General features: G+C 41.0%; 1 protein-coding gene across 1 annotated transcript in view; it reads left to right on the top strand.

Moving 5' to 3' along the window:
- PLPPR4 (phospholipid phosphatase related 4) overlaps window positions 1-7609 on the top strand; it is a 61926-nt gene extending 54317 nt beyond the window's left edge. The window contains exon 7 of the mRNA XM_042464333.1: window positions 1588-7609. Coding sequence (XP_042320267.1) covers window positions 1588-2925 — 1338 coding nt within the window. The 3' untranslated portion in view covers window positions 2926-7609. The remainder of the gene's footprint in view (window positions 1-1587) is intronic.
- The last annotated feature ends 9991 nt before the right edge of the window (window positions 7610-17600 follow it).

Genomic DNA, 17600 nt, shown 5'->3' with positions numbered 1-17600 from the left:
TTAAAAAATCTTTGTACATAGACTTTAATAATTATAACTGATAGTGTTAACAAACATTAGCATCATCCAGATGTTCCTGTGAATGTATGTAGATGTAGAGGGCGATCGCTGTGCTGCCTCTATTCACTCCCCTTCCACATGTTTGAGACAAGAAGAGTGATTCCATTCCACTGTCTTCATTATGACAGTGGAATGGGCTGCCTTGGAGCATGGTGGACTTTCCATCTTTGGAGGTCTTTAAACAGAGGCTGGGTGGGCATCTTTCAGAAGTACTTTAGTTGTGTATTCCTGCATGGCAGGGGTTTGGATTAGATGGACCTTACAATGCCTTCCAACTCTAAGGTCTTTATCACACAGGGAAAATCGGGGTTTAAACACATCCCATAAAAATTGCACAATTGCAATTAACATTTTCACACACATTGCGATTAAAGAGCCATTATTCCCAGAATAAACAGACAATAAACAGCAACAAATCATTTACGGGATTTCCCTGTGAATGGTTTGTTGCTGTTTATTCCCAGGATAATGGTACTTTAATCGCGACATCATGTGAAAATGTTAATCACAATATTTGGTTATAGATATGGGGCCTACACACTTCAATTTGTACATCCGTAAGGCTCTTTCAAACATTAAACCAAATCTGTCTGCAGGACATGGGTGCAAGCAATCCTCTTTCCCTTGTAACTATGTTCAGCAGAAGAGCCTAATGAAGATTAAAACATGGCATGGGTTTGAAAAAGCGGCTTACCTTTCCCGACTTCAGTGCTAATTCGGGAGGCAGCTGGCTCCTATCACACATAAATCGCTGAAGAATTGCCACCTAGGTCCGTCCTGGATGCAGCCTGGGTTGTCTAAGCCATTTCCATGCCCCCTTTTAAAAATGAAAGCTTCCAAGTTCTAAAAATGGCTGCCGAAGTGGCTTAGACTACCCAAGCTGCATCCAGGATGGACTCAGGCAGCGATTTGGTGGCAATTTATGTGTGATAGGAACCAGCTGCCTCCCAAAGTAGCACTGAATTCTGAAAAGATAAGCCACTCTTTTAACCTCATGCTGTAGGGTCCTTACTTTCTACTAACCTCAAATTATTTTTAAGAATTTCCTTCTTTGGGAAACAGTTCTGATTTGGCAGGAGCCACCTCTGCCTCTGACACATCTTAGTTACCACAATGCACAATACAGAAGGCACCCTTGACTAACACCTGGAAACTTTAATAGGTGTAACGAGATGCAACTCCATCATCTCTCACCATTGGCCATGTTGGCTTGTGCTGATGGGAATTGCATTCCAGCAACATTCACAGGACCATATATGTCCTATCCCTGCCATAAGAGTTGCATTACATTTGCTAATCTGCCTGTCTGTCTGTCTATTTACACACACACATAAACAGACAGAGAGAGTGAGAAAGAGAGAGAGAGAGAGTTTTATTGGTCTATTTTGGAGAAATGTGAGATATAAATAAAATAAAATGAATACTGTAACTGCAATACTGAGCTAGCTAACCATAGCAGATGTACCTATAAATATATGATTTGGGTAATAAGCTCCTGCTTGTTTGTTTTTCTTCCTCTAATACCAGGGCTTCTATGCTGTGGGGAACTTTCTACCAAGTGAAGACAACATGTTTAATCAAAATCCACACCGAGAACCATTGAGGTCTTTGACTGACCTGAGCCAAGATGCCAACAGAATCTTACCAGGGAAAAACAGTACCAGCAATGATGCCATTTCCACTCACCACACTGAGAGTATGTTGAACAGAAACCACAGAGACACTGGCTCTCTGACTAACCTCAAAAGGGCAAATGCTGATGTGGAGATTATAACACCTCGAAGTCCAATGGGGAAGGAGAACATGGTAACTTTCAGCAACACTTTGCCAAGAGCCAACACACCTGCAATGGAAGAGTCAGCTCGAAGGAATGCAACTATTCATGCATCTATGGATTCAGCCCGTTCAAAACAGCTTCTGTCTCAATGGAAGAACAAGAATGAAAGCCGGAAGTTGTCCCTGCAGGTGATAGAAACAGATTCTGGACAGTCACCACCTCGAGCAATAGAAATGAGGTCAAGCTCTGAGCCATCTAGAGTGGGTGTCAATGGAGATCACCATGGCCCTTCCAGTCAATACCTAAAAATTCAGCCTGGTAGCATGCCAGGTTGTAATAGTGCTGGCCTGTCTGGTGGGCCAAGGGTTTCCATTCAGTCACGCCCAGGTTCTTCACAGCTTGTGCATATCCCTGAAGAGACACAGGAAAATGTTAGCACGTCTCCCAAAACAAGTTCAGCTCGAGCTAAGTGGCTGAAAGCTGCCGAGAAAACGGTTGGGTGCAGAAGCAACAGCCAGCCAAGAATCATGCAGGTCATTGCCATGTCAAAGCAACAAGGAGTCCTTCAGGGCAGTCCAAAGAGCTCTGAAGGTAGCACAGTCACCTGTACTGGATCAATCCGATATAAGGCCTTGACAGACCATGAGCCGAGCAGTATCGTTAGAATAGAGGCCCACCCTGAGAACAACAGACCCATCATTCAGATGCCATCAGAAGGAGAAGGGAGTGGCTCATGGAAATGGAAAGCCCCTGAGAAAGGAAGCCTTCGTCAAACGTATGAGCTCAATGATCTCAACAGAGACTCTGAGAGCTGTGAATCTTTGAAAGACAGTTATGGATCTGGGGACAGAAAAAGAAGTAACATCGATAACAGTGAGCACCATCACCATGGCCTCACCACAATAAGGGTCACACCAGTAGAAGGCAGCGAGATTGGTTCAGAGACCCTGTCCATTTCCTCCAGCCGTGATTCTACACTTCGGAGAAAAGGTAATATCATTTTAATCCCAGAAAGAGGCAGCAGTCCAGAAAACACCAGGAACATCTTCTATAAAGGGACATCGCCTACAAGAGCTTACAAAGAATGAGAGCCGGTGCTTTGGTGGAACCATGCCACTAACAATCAATATTTTTTGGTACAAGCTTTGTGCTCTCTCCTTATTTTATTTTTGAGCTGATGCTAAAATATTCTTGATGTGCCAAAATATCGACCATCAGCCTGACTGTTTATGGATGTTGCTGATGTGTAGTGATTGTGCATGAATTTGTGGATTTCATGTCGCAGGGGGGGAAAGCACAATGCAAGAACCTGATGAATGGGAAATTTCTTAACAGTGTTTTTTCTTTCCAGAGACTAAAAAAAAAAAAAAAATTCCAATGGGAATGATGTCAACAAAAACAGCAAACCTAAATACAGACACCTTAATTCCTGAATGTGCCAACTTTTTGATTTATATATGTCTAACGACAAAAGGAGGTGATTTTTTTAAAAAGTAAAAAAGTAAAAGTTGTACCAGTGTTGTACTTCAACTTTGCAGGTTTTGCACCAAAATTTAATACAAGTCGGTGCTGATTCTAACCTTACCTTTTTAAACAACGTACATACTTGCTCTACAGACACATGATGTTTTGATATGTAATTCCTTTCCAAGTGATATTGTTGAAAATTATGATGTTGGCTGCATTCATTTAGAGTAGAAAATAAAATATTGACAGCTTTGTTATAGTGGAATGTTCACATTAAAAGATAGAAAAGGTTTTGTGTATTCTTTGAAGTGGAGCAAAAACAGACGTTGATGATATTCCATGAAAATGGATCAATATCTCTCCGGATTAGCTTTTCTGCTTCTCTCCAAAATATGTTTAGTTACAGGTGCTAAAAACCAAGAGGTCACATCTTAGTGAGTTAACCTGGGCATAGTTGAAATATTGTAGTAATCATTAAAAAAAAACAGGGATCCCTTTCAGAAATAATTCATATCTTTCATATTTTAACAGCTTTTCAGTTTTTCTTAATGTTGATCGTTCTGTTTTGTTTTTTTTAAAAATTGATCATGGAATAGCTAGTGCGTTTCATTGATAATTGCACCTTTGTTGTGAAAATGAAAATAACAACAGGCTGCATAATTCATTTGCAAGACTGGTCAGGTACAGGAATGGCCTTGATGGGGCTAGAGCTCATCTTTCTGTGTGCATCCTCTCCTTTCTTTTTATCCTGCCAACAGCTGAGCTGCAGCTATTGTCTTCAGGAGTACCTTGATCCTGATAATGTAGCACAACTGAAGAAGCCAGGATGCCCCAGCATGCTTACTTTGGGCTGGTAAAATGGCCTGTGGTGATGAAGGCAGAAAGATAGTGGTAGCAAAGCACCCAATGGGGTTTCCAAGGTGCCGCATCCTATCTCTGTGGAGGTTTTGCCATCTTAAGCATGCAGAGCAAGGTGATACTAAACAGAGTATTTTTTCTTCTTTCTTGCCTCATTAAAGAATACTTGCCTTCCTTTGCATTTATGATATCCTACATGGCATAAAGCTAGTTTAATAAGGATGGCAGCAATAGATGGGGCAGCTAGTAGCTGGTAGACTCTGAAGGCTTGATGCCTTGGACAAATGCCGCAGGGATGTAGCCAAGGGGGGGGGATCTTGGGGTCCGGACCCCCCCCTCCATTAGAAAAATGAATGGTGTGTGCTGCTGCGCCGCCGCACTCAAGCCCCATTATAATGGTGGCTCTTAGTCTGGACCCCCCCTTCCTAAAATCCTAGCTACGTCCCTGAATGCCGTATCCTGTGGATGGGCTGACTCTGTCATTTAGGGCAAGTTATGAAACTCATATTCAAACTCACATTCAGAAGTGGCTGTCTCACTTTTTTGGCTGTGTACATCATAACTACTGAACTATTCATTGCATATTCAGCTGGGTAGTCTTTATTATAAAATTTTGGAATGGCTCCTAGCAGCCAAGTGCTACATTGTACAAAAGATTATACTCAATGAACAGTCTCTTAACAGAGCTTTTAGTTAAGGAGCTGAAAATTTGTTGTTGTTTTTGTCACTGTTTTTAACTTAGCATGAACTCATTTCAGGGAAGTGAGATGCCAGTGAGATAGTTTACTAAGGAGAAAATTGACTAGTTTGAAGCTATTAAAACTAATGTAATATGCCATGAAAGATACACAAGGTTATCTAGGATAATAGTTCCCAAACCTTGGCCCTTAAACTGCAGCTCTCAGATTTCCTAACTGTTGGCCAAAGTGACTGTGGCTTCTGGGAACTGAAGTCCAAAAGACTTGGAGGACCAAAGTTTGGGCATTGCTGATCTAGGATCATAGTTCAGTTGTGGTATCCAGGCATAGACAAGCCTCTCTATTTCCTAGTCTCATGTCACTTTCCACATTTCTGTCATAGATCTGTTCTGTCTTGTTTCTGCATTAATCTATAATGTTTTATGGTCTCACAAGAATTTGCATTTAAATTGTTATGTAGACACACAGGACTAAATCCTATTGCTTTTTTTACAACTAGACGAGATACACTGGATCAATGGAATTTACCCATTTTTTGACAAATCGTTCAGCATTTGAGTTAATGGATCTATTCTAGTTAGGACTAACCATTTTTAAACATATTTTGAAACACTTTTGTAGCTGAAAAATGCATCAGACCATTTGGGAATATTAAAATCCATTTGATAATTTAAGTTCCAGGATTGGTAGGTCTGGTCAATTTAGATCACAATTTGATTTTCCAAGCATCCCGATCTATACCCAGCTAAAATACTCAGTCATAAGAGCATCTGCCATCTGTGGAAATTATAGGTGTCTCCACAATTCACTGAACTAAAAAAAAACAAAAAACCCAAACTTAGATTGTAATCATTTTCGTTCTTTTCACCTACCCAAATAGAATAATATCAACTCAGTGTTGCTATATATTATTTCCCACCACCCCTCTGAGATGTTGAGGGTCATTTTAGCCTCCAGAGATTGCCCAGAGGGTTTCAGAACTGAACAGAAATTTCATTCTGAATTTCCTCCATCCATCCTTCCAAGTAGCTGTGATTCTCCAGGACCTCAAAAGAGAGATCCTTCCAAGCCCTCTCCCAAGGAAAGATCCTTTAAATGATCCATGACGATGATGATGATGGAACCAGGATTTTATGCATATAAAAGATATACTCTTCCACAGGAAGGAAGTATAATTGCTAAATTTATTTCAAAAAAAAAATTGCAAGCACATCATCTGTGAGCACATCACACAGGGATCCAAGGGAGCAGGCTGGGGTTAACATCATTCATATGGAAAGGCAAACCATTGGCTCACACCTTTAAGAACTAAGCAGGGCTGCATGTTGGGATACACTTCTGTATGTATATCAGCATCCCGTTCCTACCAACCCTTTGTTGGCTATCAAACCTGAAATTCCCAATCCAGCTCAGGGATCCAGGATGTGCAGCCCTGATTCCTGGATGCAGGCATCCAGCCTAGAGCTTCATTCTCTTGCACTTACCGATCCCAAACCTACATATAAATCAACAGAGATCCCCTGGCTGGATTGGGGGGTTGTTTACAACTTACAGGATTTATAAGCATTTCTTTTTTCTTAAAAAAAATTGTATACAAGACTACATATTTGCAAATGTCTCCTTGAGTTTATCATTTTTCCACACATTTTAAATAACTGTAGACACTTTGCTTGATGAAGGATTACAGCTTAGTTTGGCTACATTACATAGAAAATATTTTGAAAGAATAGGTCACTCGCTGCTGGCCTGGAAATATAATGAGAGAGTTTAGAGATATTAATAAATTGGTAATCTAAGAAAGAGAAATGATGATTAAGAGCACAATCCTAGGCATATCTGCTCAAGAGTTAGGTCTATTCTGTTCAATGGAACTTACTCTCAGGTAAGTGTATATAGGATTGTAGTCTAAGTAGCTGCAATAATTCAAGGATGGACAAAAAGACCTTCTTTTAAAAAAGCAGCTTGTTTTGTCAACAGCACATGCATTTCCTTTGATGGAAATAGTTGATTTGTTTTTTTTTTTTAATTATTATTTATTTATTTATTTTTGCCATTCGTTAAATTAGGTTACCATATATAAAGATATCATGAGTTACTTTTCAGACTCAGAAATTCACTGCATCCTTTCCAATGCAGTGTGATATTTTTCCTATCTAAGCCTTTTCCTACTTCCTAGCGATCAATTTTAAAACACTTGCAAAATCATTGTAATTGCATTCTTTACATAAAATATTGAAAATACTCTTTTTTTACTCAGAAGTGCCAAAGGCTACTCTTTTTAATAATGGCTTCTCAGAAACAGAATTACGTTCAAGAACAAAAAAAAAGTAATAAAGATATACCTAGGAATTCTAACTTTTCTGAGTATATCGATTATGGAGCCTTTTGTAAAATGAACCTTTGTTTACATTCCACTGATACCTTAATTTCAGACAAATCAAATAAATCAACAGGTGGCATCTTCTAATTCTTTTCTTACTTGCTAAAACAGGCACCTATTTCTTTGTTAGGCTGTGCTTTACTAAGAAAAAAAATGGATAAAATCCAAAATATGTTTTTAAATAAGAATTCTATATAAAGTATTGTGTTCTATTAATAAAATGTTATGCACTGTTTTAAAATGAAGACAAAAAAACTATTTGTAAATTGCTATAAATGTATTTTGTTAAATCAGGACAGAATCAATGCTACTGTGTGAGTTTACTGTGCTAATATCATTTTAAAAATAAATATTAAATTCTTCATTCAAGCAGAGAGACTTCATCTTTGTCCCAAGACAGTTTAGTATTTCGTTATGCTATCCTTTGTTTCCTTTTAAAAGAATATGTGTGTTTCTGTTTCATGACAAGCACCAACAACGGTTGTACAATTAGGCTGGTAGAAATTCCCTGCCCTCTCCTCTCTCCTTGAAAATACTACATAGAAGGTCAGGAGAACCTGCTAAATGAGGTGATATATGGGGTAGGAAAATCAGTCAGAAGCACCTTCTATAATCTAATCCTTTCACTGGATCTGGATCAATACTGGATCTGTTGCCTTGTAGTGAAGGATTGTATTATAGAAAGTGCTTCTGACAGTGGTTCCCACTGTGTTTGCACCGGTTTCAGGAATCGGTTCAGGAATTGGCATGCCTCCCTGACAGCCCAGCTTCCCCAGTCTCTCCAGCCTTGCCTCCCTCCCTCCGTCCTCCCAGCCATACCTCCTTACTTCCACCATATGCCTGCTCCATCCCTGGCTTCTCTGTCCCTGTCCCCTTGCCTTCTGGTCCCCTGTGGCCTCCTTACCGGCCTCCCAGGCTTCTGTGTATTTTGTGCAACCACCTTACCCGGCCTCCCCTTGTGATCTCCTTCCCAGCTTCCCCGGTGTTTTGCAACCTCCTTCCCAAGCTTCCTCGGCTTAGCTGGGAACGGAAGGAGGTCACAAGAGCTGAGCAGAGCATTGAAGATAGGAGAACTTGGAGATGTTTCATCCATAGGGTCACCATGCGTTGAGGTCAACTCAAAGGCAATTAACAACCAATAACAACCCAGAAATAGCCTGGCTATGAAAAAAAGGTGTTACTAGAAGGACTTCCACTAAAGACATAAGAACTGCGTCACTTGATGAAACCGCATACAAACGTCCTTGGCTTTATTTGTTTGCCTAAATAAGATAACAACATATGTTGTCAACTAATTTCATTAAAAGGCCTTTATGGGCATTAATCATCAAAGAAAGTCTATTAGACTATCATTTAGTCACGATCTAAAGCCAGCAGCTGCAGACATTTCCCAGTGGTGAGGAGCCAGATTGTACTGTAACAGTTAAAACAGCCTTTTCATGCACAATTTCTAAGCGGTGAACATTTTCAAACACTTGTGAAGGTTCACAAGCTATGAGTGTCCGGCATGACAGCAAAATGAAGACATTTCGAAAGGAGGCCAAGCCATCAAAAACGGAGATTAAAAAGAACCCGTCTAAAAGGTAGTTTCATAAATCTCAGCAACAACAGAAAATATGTATGCAGTTTAGACATACAGAATGTAAACAGAATTCCAGACTTTGTGTAACAAGTGATGGGAAAAAAAGGTTGTCGGTACTATCTCTAACATCTGCTTCACAAGATGTGAAATTGTCATCACAATGTTATAACTGGCAACTGTTCCTGGCTGTGTGTCATATGTCAAATGACAGCTAACCCTTTCCTGATACTTTGTCACTGCATAGTGTGAAATAAAATTTAAAATATGGCTCCACTAAGAGGAGGGATTTTTAGCCCTCCAGCTATTGCTGGCTAGAATTCTCATTACCCTAGTCACCTAAGAGTGAGGGATGATGAGAGTTGTAGTCCAAAACAACTGACAGACCATAGTTTATGAATCCTGGTCTTAAAGACACAAGCAGACATGTAATATAACTGGGATAGCCCATCATTTAGAAACTAGTTTTTGGGATCGATCTTTTTGCCAAAACAAGTATCAGATTATGAAAGTACCAGCTTGACTTCTAAAATATAAATCTGCACTGCATAAACAATGCAGTTTGACATGGCTCCATGCTTTCAAATGCTGGGATTTGTAGTTTGTTGTGGCAGCAGAGCTCTCTGACAGAGAAGGTTAAATATCTCACAAAACGACAAATCCTAGAATTCTATAGCATTGGGTGCAGTTAAACTGGTGTCAAGCTGCCTTAATTCTTCAGTGTAGATGCAGCCTGAGTCTGTGAAGCAAATTATATAAAGCTTTGGTCCTCCAGATGTTTTGGACTTCAGCTCCCAGAATTCCTGACTGTTGGCCAGGCTGTCTGGGCCTTCTGGGAATTGAAGTCTAAAAACCTGGAGGACCAAAATTAAGGCATCACTGCTCTAAAGAATGCCATGCTGCTCTCATTCTGATCTGCAGTTATATAAATAATTGACTAGGTTCAAAACAGTGATTTTGACATTTCATGGGACATCACTTCTGACAACCATTTTGCGAAGGACTCTGAAAAAAATTGAGGCATTTCAATGCTGTGGGTGGGTGTATCCCATGAGGGGCGTCTAAGGAGAAAAAAAATAGCTCCTGGACCCACTGTGGCTGCATCCACACTGCAGAAATAATCCAGGTTGACACCACTTTAACTTCCGTGGCTCAATGCTATGCAGTTCATTTAATCTTATTCTTGTGAAACATTTAGCCTTCTCTGTCACTCCAGCGGCACAACAGGTTACAGTTCCCAAAGTTCCATACCATAGAGCCATGGCAGTTAAAGCTGTGTTAAACTGGATTATTCCTGCAGTGTGGATGCAGCCCCTGCATTACCTACTGAGTGTTTACTACAATTCTAAACTAGACATTCACGTTAAACTCCCCTGATATCGCATCTAGTGGATTCTGATTGCAGGATCAGATTCTTAAAACAAGGCTGAATAGCAATGGAGCGACATAGAAAGGGTTAGGCAGCAAACAAGCAGAGCATCTCAAAACTTACGGATCTGGCACCTGTTGCTAGAATGATGAGGCAAGAGACCTGTTGCCATGGTAACAAATCAGCATTACAGGAGCCTGATGCATACAAGGCAGCACTGCCATCATTGGATCAACACAACTCAGCTTGTTTTGATAACTGTATTGGCAGCATGCTAGAATGCAAAATCTCAAAGCGGCCGTATCTGTGTTGTACTAGCTCCTGCAGTCTTTCAGACCTAATGTCCAAATTCTGCAAATTAGAAATGCTACAAAAAGGAAAAAATTGCAAATAAGCAGACTTTATTCTAGGTCATCAATGTGATTTTCTTGGTCCCCCCCCCCCACACACACACACATCAACCCCAAATCTGGATGAAACCCGGAAACATGTCGAGCTTCGTGCCATTCTGGATAGGAGTAGAAAAGGATTGCAATAAGAAACTCTAACCTCTGAAATCCAGATCCTTCTGGATTATCACTGGCTTTCATTCAGCTCTTACATTTTCTGTTTCTATGGCAACTAATCCAGTTATCTGCGTATAAATAGCCATTTATGCTGTGGCTCTAGGAAAATTCAATTTTTTATCAACCTTCGGCATTAACAAGGCAGAGGCAATACAGAAATAAAAAGGAGGCCTATTCTCAATGAGGTTTGGGCAGTGTAGGCAATCCAGCTGTTGGCTTGGAGGGGGTCCTGGCTCACATGGACACAAGAATAAAACACTTGGGTGTTTTTTTGTTTAAGGCATGAGCAATGCTTAGAATTTTAATCACAGATAAAATATACATAGGCCTTTAATAAAGAATTCATAAGCCCTGCTCGGCTGTATTCCAGGACAAAAAAGCAAAGTGGGAAAGAGCTGCCATACCCCAGACCTCCTCAACCAGCTATGTAGGAACGATGGAAATTACAATCTGACAAAGAATTTGGACAAGGTACCTTTCAGACTACAACTCCCAGAATCCCTGAACCACCATGACCACTCAGAAACATCCTGCCTTGACGGATTATTAGTAGTATTAGTGTTGGTATTTCAATGTATACCTCAGTTCTCTTCAGAAGATATGGAAGCAGCTAACTGCTTAGGAAGAGTATAACAGTTTATTCTATCAGTTTATCAGTAATTTTCTTTCTGAGGTCCAGAAATAATCCAGTCTGAGACCACTTTAACTGCTCTGGTTCAGTGCTATGGAATCCTGGGAACTGTAGTTTACTGTGGTACCAGAGCTCTCTGACAGAGAAGGCTAAATGTCTCACAAAACTACAGTTCCCAGAATTCCCTAGTATTGAACCAGGGCAGTTAATGTGGTCTCAAACTGGATTATTTCTGCAGTGTGTTTTGGACCTGAGACACCAAGAGAGGTATTGCCCACTGTCTGCCAATCCATAGCCATACATGGCCACCCTGCTGAGAAGCGGAGTATGTTGTTTCAATGACAAAAGGAAACAGAGATGTTATATTTTGAGATAAACTTAGGCAGCAAACAAAAAATAATAACAGTATGAGCCCCCCAAAGTTTTGAGATCATCCAGAGAGGCCCTTCCCTCTGTCCCACCAGCTTCAGGCCCATTTGGTGGACACAAGAGAGAGGGCCTTCTCAGTGGCTGCTCCCAAGCATTGGAACTCCTTCCCTAGAGAGGCCAGGATGGCTCCATCCCTGCTGTCCTTCTGGTGGCAGATAAAGACATCCTTGTGCCGGCAGGCCTTTGCAAACTGATAAGGGATGGAAATGTTGTCCCAATGAAATTTTAAGGTTTGTATTTTTAACATATTCCATGTTTAACTCATAACTGTTTTAATGTTTAAAATGGTTTAATTGTTTTTTTAATTTTTACATTTATACATTTCAATGTTGTGTTGTTTTTAAATTGCATTGTTTTAAATCTGCTATTCACCACCGTGAGTCCCTATATTGGGAGAAAGGCGGGATATAAGAAAATAAGGTAATAACAATAATGATACATAATAATACAACAGGTGTTGGAGGCTTTCACAGCCAGCATCCATAGTTTTCTGTGGGTTTTTCAAGCTGTGTGGCCACATTCTGGAGGATAATAGCCCGAAAAACCCACAGAAAACAACAGTTATTACCAAGCAGGAAAGTCAATGTACTGATTGTGGAACAGTAAAACAACCAAAAACATAGAGATACATTAAATCATGAAGGGTCCACACAGCCCATCAACCCCAAACTCCTGCCATGTAGGAATGTCCAACTAAATGACTCCTAAGAGACACCCATCCAATATGTTTAAAGACCTCCAGAGAAGGAAGTCCACCACCTTCTGAGGCAAATCTAAAAGACTATCAAACAACTCTTATGTTAAAAATGTTCTTCCTAATGTTTAAGCGGAATCTCTTTTCATGTAATTTGAACCCATTGATTTGTTTTCTAACCTCTGGAGCAGCCAAAAACCCCAGCGATTGCAGGCATTCCTTCCATCCACAGGGTTCAAATCTCTTTCATTCTCTTGAGAGTCCCTAGCATCAGGCCCCTCACTTCACCTATAGCTAGCAAAATTTACCCCATCCCTTCCGAAATCAGTAGAATTGAAATTTTAATACAATATAAAGCCTTTAGAACATGGAAAAGGAAACCCACATCCCATACCCTTTCTCCTTTTCTGGTGTGCATCTTCATCCTCCATCCCTGTTAGGAATGATCTTCCCTGTTGAGTGAGTTGGGTTGCGTAGATTATGTAGCTGAATCACTTGGAAGGAGGCAGGAGTATACTGGAATATGCTCAGATATTTGAGAGGTTGAGAGAAATAAGTCACAATAGATGTTTATTAAAGCTATTGATAAAACTCAACACAGTACACAAACACCCTAAATCCCAACTATGAAAAATAGCTTTTAACGTCCCTCTACTGGGAACTTTCATCTAACATGCGACCTAAATTTGCTCACCAAAATGTTCCCAGGAAACTCACAAAGCAGTCTTATGTCTCCACGTTATACTCTGACATAAATCTCTACAATCTCTTTGCAATCACAGCATAATGTTAGTTCTGTTCAAAGAGTTTTAAATAGCAGCATTACAAAGATAGCACTGCAGAGTCAATCAACAAGGTCAATAGGAGTCCGGTTTAATAAACAAAGGCAATAAATGAGATCAGCAGGGAGTTCAGTTTAATAAGCAATAGCACCAGGTAACTGTACTGTACATTACAAAAGAAGAGTCTTTATAGAGAGAAATGTGAACTATGGTCCAAAACACACTGCAGAGATAATCCAGTTTGAGACTGCTTTAACTCCCCTGGCTCAATGTTAGGGAATCCTGGGAATTGCAGTTTATTGTGGCGGATGGCATTTTTCAGATGGCATTTACCATTGCCTTTCTCTGAGGCTGATAGCATGTGACTTGCCCAAGTGGGTTTCCATGGCCAAAGAGGGATTTGTGCCCTGGTCTCCCAGTCCAAAACTCAAGCCTCTACATACATTTTGTCAGTTCTGGTCAAGCCAAAGTACTATTTCACTTCAATGACAGCAGCAATGCTTTTTCAATCAACATCTTAGTGTGACCACTTCTGTCACTTTCTACAATGCACAGCATGTTCCTTCAAAATAACACAACATTTCAGATTGGTTGAGGAGAAGCATCTCCATGGTACCAGCCAGCTTGGTATAGTGAGGTGATCAGGCAATAATTGCTAGTGAGAGGGAAATGAAGAGACTAGCATGGGCCATGGGAATCAAGGGAGGCAGGATGGGGATAGCTCCCCTTAGCATAGTAGCAAAAGATTATTATGATTCAGGGTTAGATGAGAAGCTATATAAATAAAGTTTAATAATAATAATAATAATAATAATAAGAAGAAGAAGAAGAAGAAGAAGAAGAAGAAGAAGAAGCTTAGCTTTCCTGCTCACAATGAGCTTAGCCTTGAACCTCAGCAGTTCAAGTGATATAATGCAATTGTCCTAGAATGCTGACTGCTGAGATTCAGCACTAGGAGACCAGTAAATGCTTATAGGCCCCATTCCCACTGGGCATATAAAGCGATGTATTTTGCTGCGATTCTGACTTGGATCTTTTTTCCGAGTTGTATTCGAATCTGGTCCCTCATTCCCATTTCAAAAGGGTGCAAACAGACTCAGTTTTTTTTTACCCATGTTCTCGTTCCCATTGAAATTTTCTCCATTGTAATTTGAAGCAGGCTTTTTTGCTCCCCATTCCCATTGCCCTTCCAGAACCTCTTTTTTTAAAAGCATCTGTCAATCAAGTGTCTAGGCGCTTGACATCACAGTAACGTCAGTTGCTTTGATGCATTTTGGTGTGGGCAGTGGACAGTTAAAGTTGTTTCAAACTGCATTAATTTTGCAGTGCAGCAGCAGTCTGGAACACTTGGGCGGGTTACATACCGCTGAGAAGCGGCGGTCTGGCTCCGCCTCTGCTTGCAGCGTCCGGGAACTGCAGCCTTTAAACCGCGCAGCTCCCGGAAGCTTCGAGGAAGGAGCGCGGAAATTGCGCTCCTTCCTGGGCCCCAAAAAAGATGCTGTGAGGCGCTAGTCGCACTTGCAGCGTCACTTCCGGGGTGCAACATGCAGACACACAGCATCCACTACATCAATATGGTGGCGGCCGTGTGGAACGGCCGCCGCCATTTGTCATGGACTCTGGCCGTGATAGGGTTAGAGGCGTCTGGAAGAGACACCCCTTTTTCAAAATGGGACGTCCTAAGGACATCCCTTATAGCGGTCTGTAACCTGCCTTGGTTCTGTTAATGACCTGGCTGGTCATTAGCTACTGAAGTACTGTATGTTTATGATGGTGTCAAACTGTATTATTTCTCCAGTGTAGATCCAGCCTGTGTTCTCAGCAGTTTACCACAGGAAGGTAGATGAGGAACAAGGTACAGTAATCTCTGCTGGTGGTAGCAGTGGCTCTAGTAACTTCCTGCTTGTCTACAAAGGAGGAGGAGAGTTACACAGCTACCAACCCTTTTGAAACACCTGACTTGTTCCTAGGGGTCCTGAGAGCAAAGTTGGGAGGGCCCAAAATGCTGGTTGGGTGGAATCAGAGCTTGGAAAAGTGACACTTTTGGACTACAAATGCATTTCCATTTAAATTAAGGTACTTTCAGATGAGGCTTTCATAATGCTTTCTACATGGCTATGGAGGATATGGTGTCGAAACAACACACTCTTCCATTGGTGAGCTTCTCATGTTTCTACCATTTTTTAAATCTTTTTTTTTCTTATCATAGAAAATCCATTAAAGAGAGCACATCTGGAAGCCAATTTAGAGAAATGTTAACCAGTTGGCATCTATGGATAAATGTATAGTGTAAATTTGCATCATTTTTTTCTTTTTCTTTGGGGGAGTGGGTTGATGCAAAAGTATGGACCATGCCTGTGTCTCTTTGGACATCCTCAGCAGAAACTCCACTCTTTTGGACTACAGCTCCCAGAATCCCCCATTCATCATGGCCAGTAACCATGCCAGCTGGGGGATTCTGGGAGTTGAGTTGTAAAACATAGTAACGAAACGTTCCCAAGCTCTAGGTTATATTTCTGCTATTTTCCAGAGAAAAGCTTGAATACCCACGCAACTTTTCCTTCCCTGCCCCCATTTCTCAAAACAGAAGGCAGCCTGAGTTGATTCAGTACAGTTTGCCTGTAGGAAGTGTGGGAGGCCCTTCATCATTACCACCTCCCTTTGTGCAAATCTCCCAGGAGGATGTTTTAATAGCTGGGGATGAGCAAAGAACACAGAGGCACTTCCTCTCATTTCAAAGCATGAACTGACCTTATCACACTTCTCACAAACTGCAGCTTGTCTCCCCTGCATTAATGAAAAGGCCTTCTGTCTTTCTTGAACATGAGGATTCAATTACATTAAAGAGCAATTAATTCAGAAGTTCAGCTATTTACTGGGTCTGCAGAGCCAGACTCTGCTGCCAAGGGTACCAGCACTATTTTTGCAAACAGCTTGTCTCTTTCTATGCATTTCAGATCAATCAGGCTCTGAACTGAATAAAGACTTCAGCAAATTGCTGCATTTTTGTTTTGTGATAGAAGGAAAACAAAAATCAGGAACATAATCCTTTATTCCCTCGGTGTGGTAAAGATTTGAAAAGAATGTCATTTAGATCATCTGTCACTTTGAATGTTTAATTGGTGGAGTTACCTTTTTTTAGGGAAAAAATAAGAACATTAGTTTTTCAGAGAATGTATTAACGCATCTGTTGCCATACAAATTACAGCCTGCCCTTGCCATACGTGGGGGATCCGTTCTGAAACCACCACCCCCCCTGCGTAAGGCACATTTTGTGTATACTGAAATCCCATTAAGTTGAATAGTGGTGCGCTCCCTTGCCCTTCACTGTCCACTTAAGCTTAAAACCGCATACGGCAAGGGTGCGTATGCCAAGGGCATACTGTAGGTGGAAATTCATAATGATTAAGAATTTTAAAAATGAATACACACTACCAGATCCATAGTCTGCAGCCAAGCCCTGCGATACAATCACATCTGCTCAGACCCACAAGACAAGGACACCAGACTCATGGAATTACAACAAGCATTCCTTAAGCTACAGTACCCACCATATGAAGTTAAAATACACACACACACACACAAATAAACAAGGCAAGACTATCTGGTACAGAATAGACTGAAGACAGAAAATAACAGAACCCTACTAGTGGTCACATACACCTCCCAACTGAGTTCACTCAGATGTATCATCCTGGACAAATCTATCCTGGACAATAATGCTGCCCTTTCAAGGACTCTTGGTGGCAGGCCTTTACTGACCTACAAACAGCCTCCAAATCTCAATTCCTTACCTACAGGAGGGCACACAACACAGATGTGGACACAAGTACAAGGCCCTGCCACAAACCCAGATGCCAGCTATGGCTACATATTTATTCAGGAAATATCTTCACAGGACCTAATGACACCATCCACAATATTAGAGGGACTTTCACTTGCTCATCCTCCAATATAATGTATGCCACACTAGGTCAGCAATGACCTTCAGCTCTCTACATTGGGCAAACAGGCCGGTTTCTGTGCCAGAGGATAAATGGACATAACTCAGACATTAGGAATGAGAATACACACACACCAAAAAAAAAAAAGGTTGCAGAACACTTCAATCTTCTCAGGCCTCAGAGCAGTGGTCCTTGAACAAGAGAACTACAAAGGAAGATTGGAAAGAGAAATATCAGAACTGGAATATATTCACAGACAACATTCTATCAGCAGTGGGTTAAACAGAGACAATGATTTCCTGGCATACTATAGACATTTTAAAACTATCTAACCCCCCCCCCCCCCCCAATCCTCATGGCAGTGCC

Source organism: Sceloporus undulatus, chromosome 4 (genome assembly GCF_019175285.1).
Source record: "Sceloporus undulatus isolate JIND9_A2432 ecotype Alabama chromosome 4, SceUnd_v1.1, whole genome shotgun sequence".
In the NCBI taxonomy this organism is placed as follows: Eukaryota; Metazoa; Chordata; class Lepidosauria; order Squamata; family Phrynosomatidae; genus Sceloporus; species Sceloporus undulatus.
This window is presented reverse-complemented; position numbering and strand designations above follow the sequence as displayed.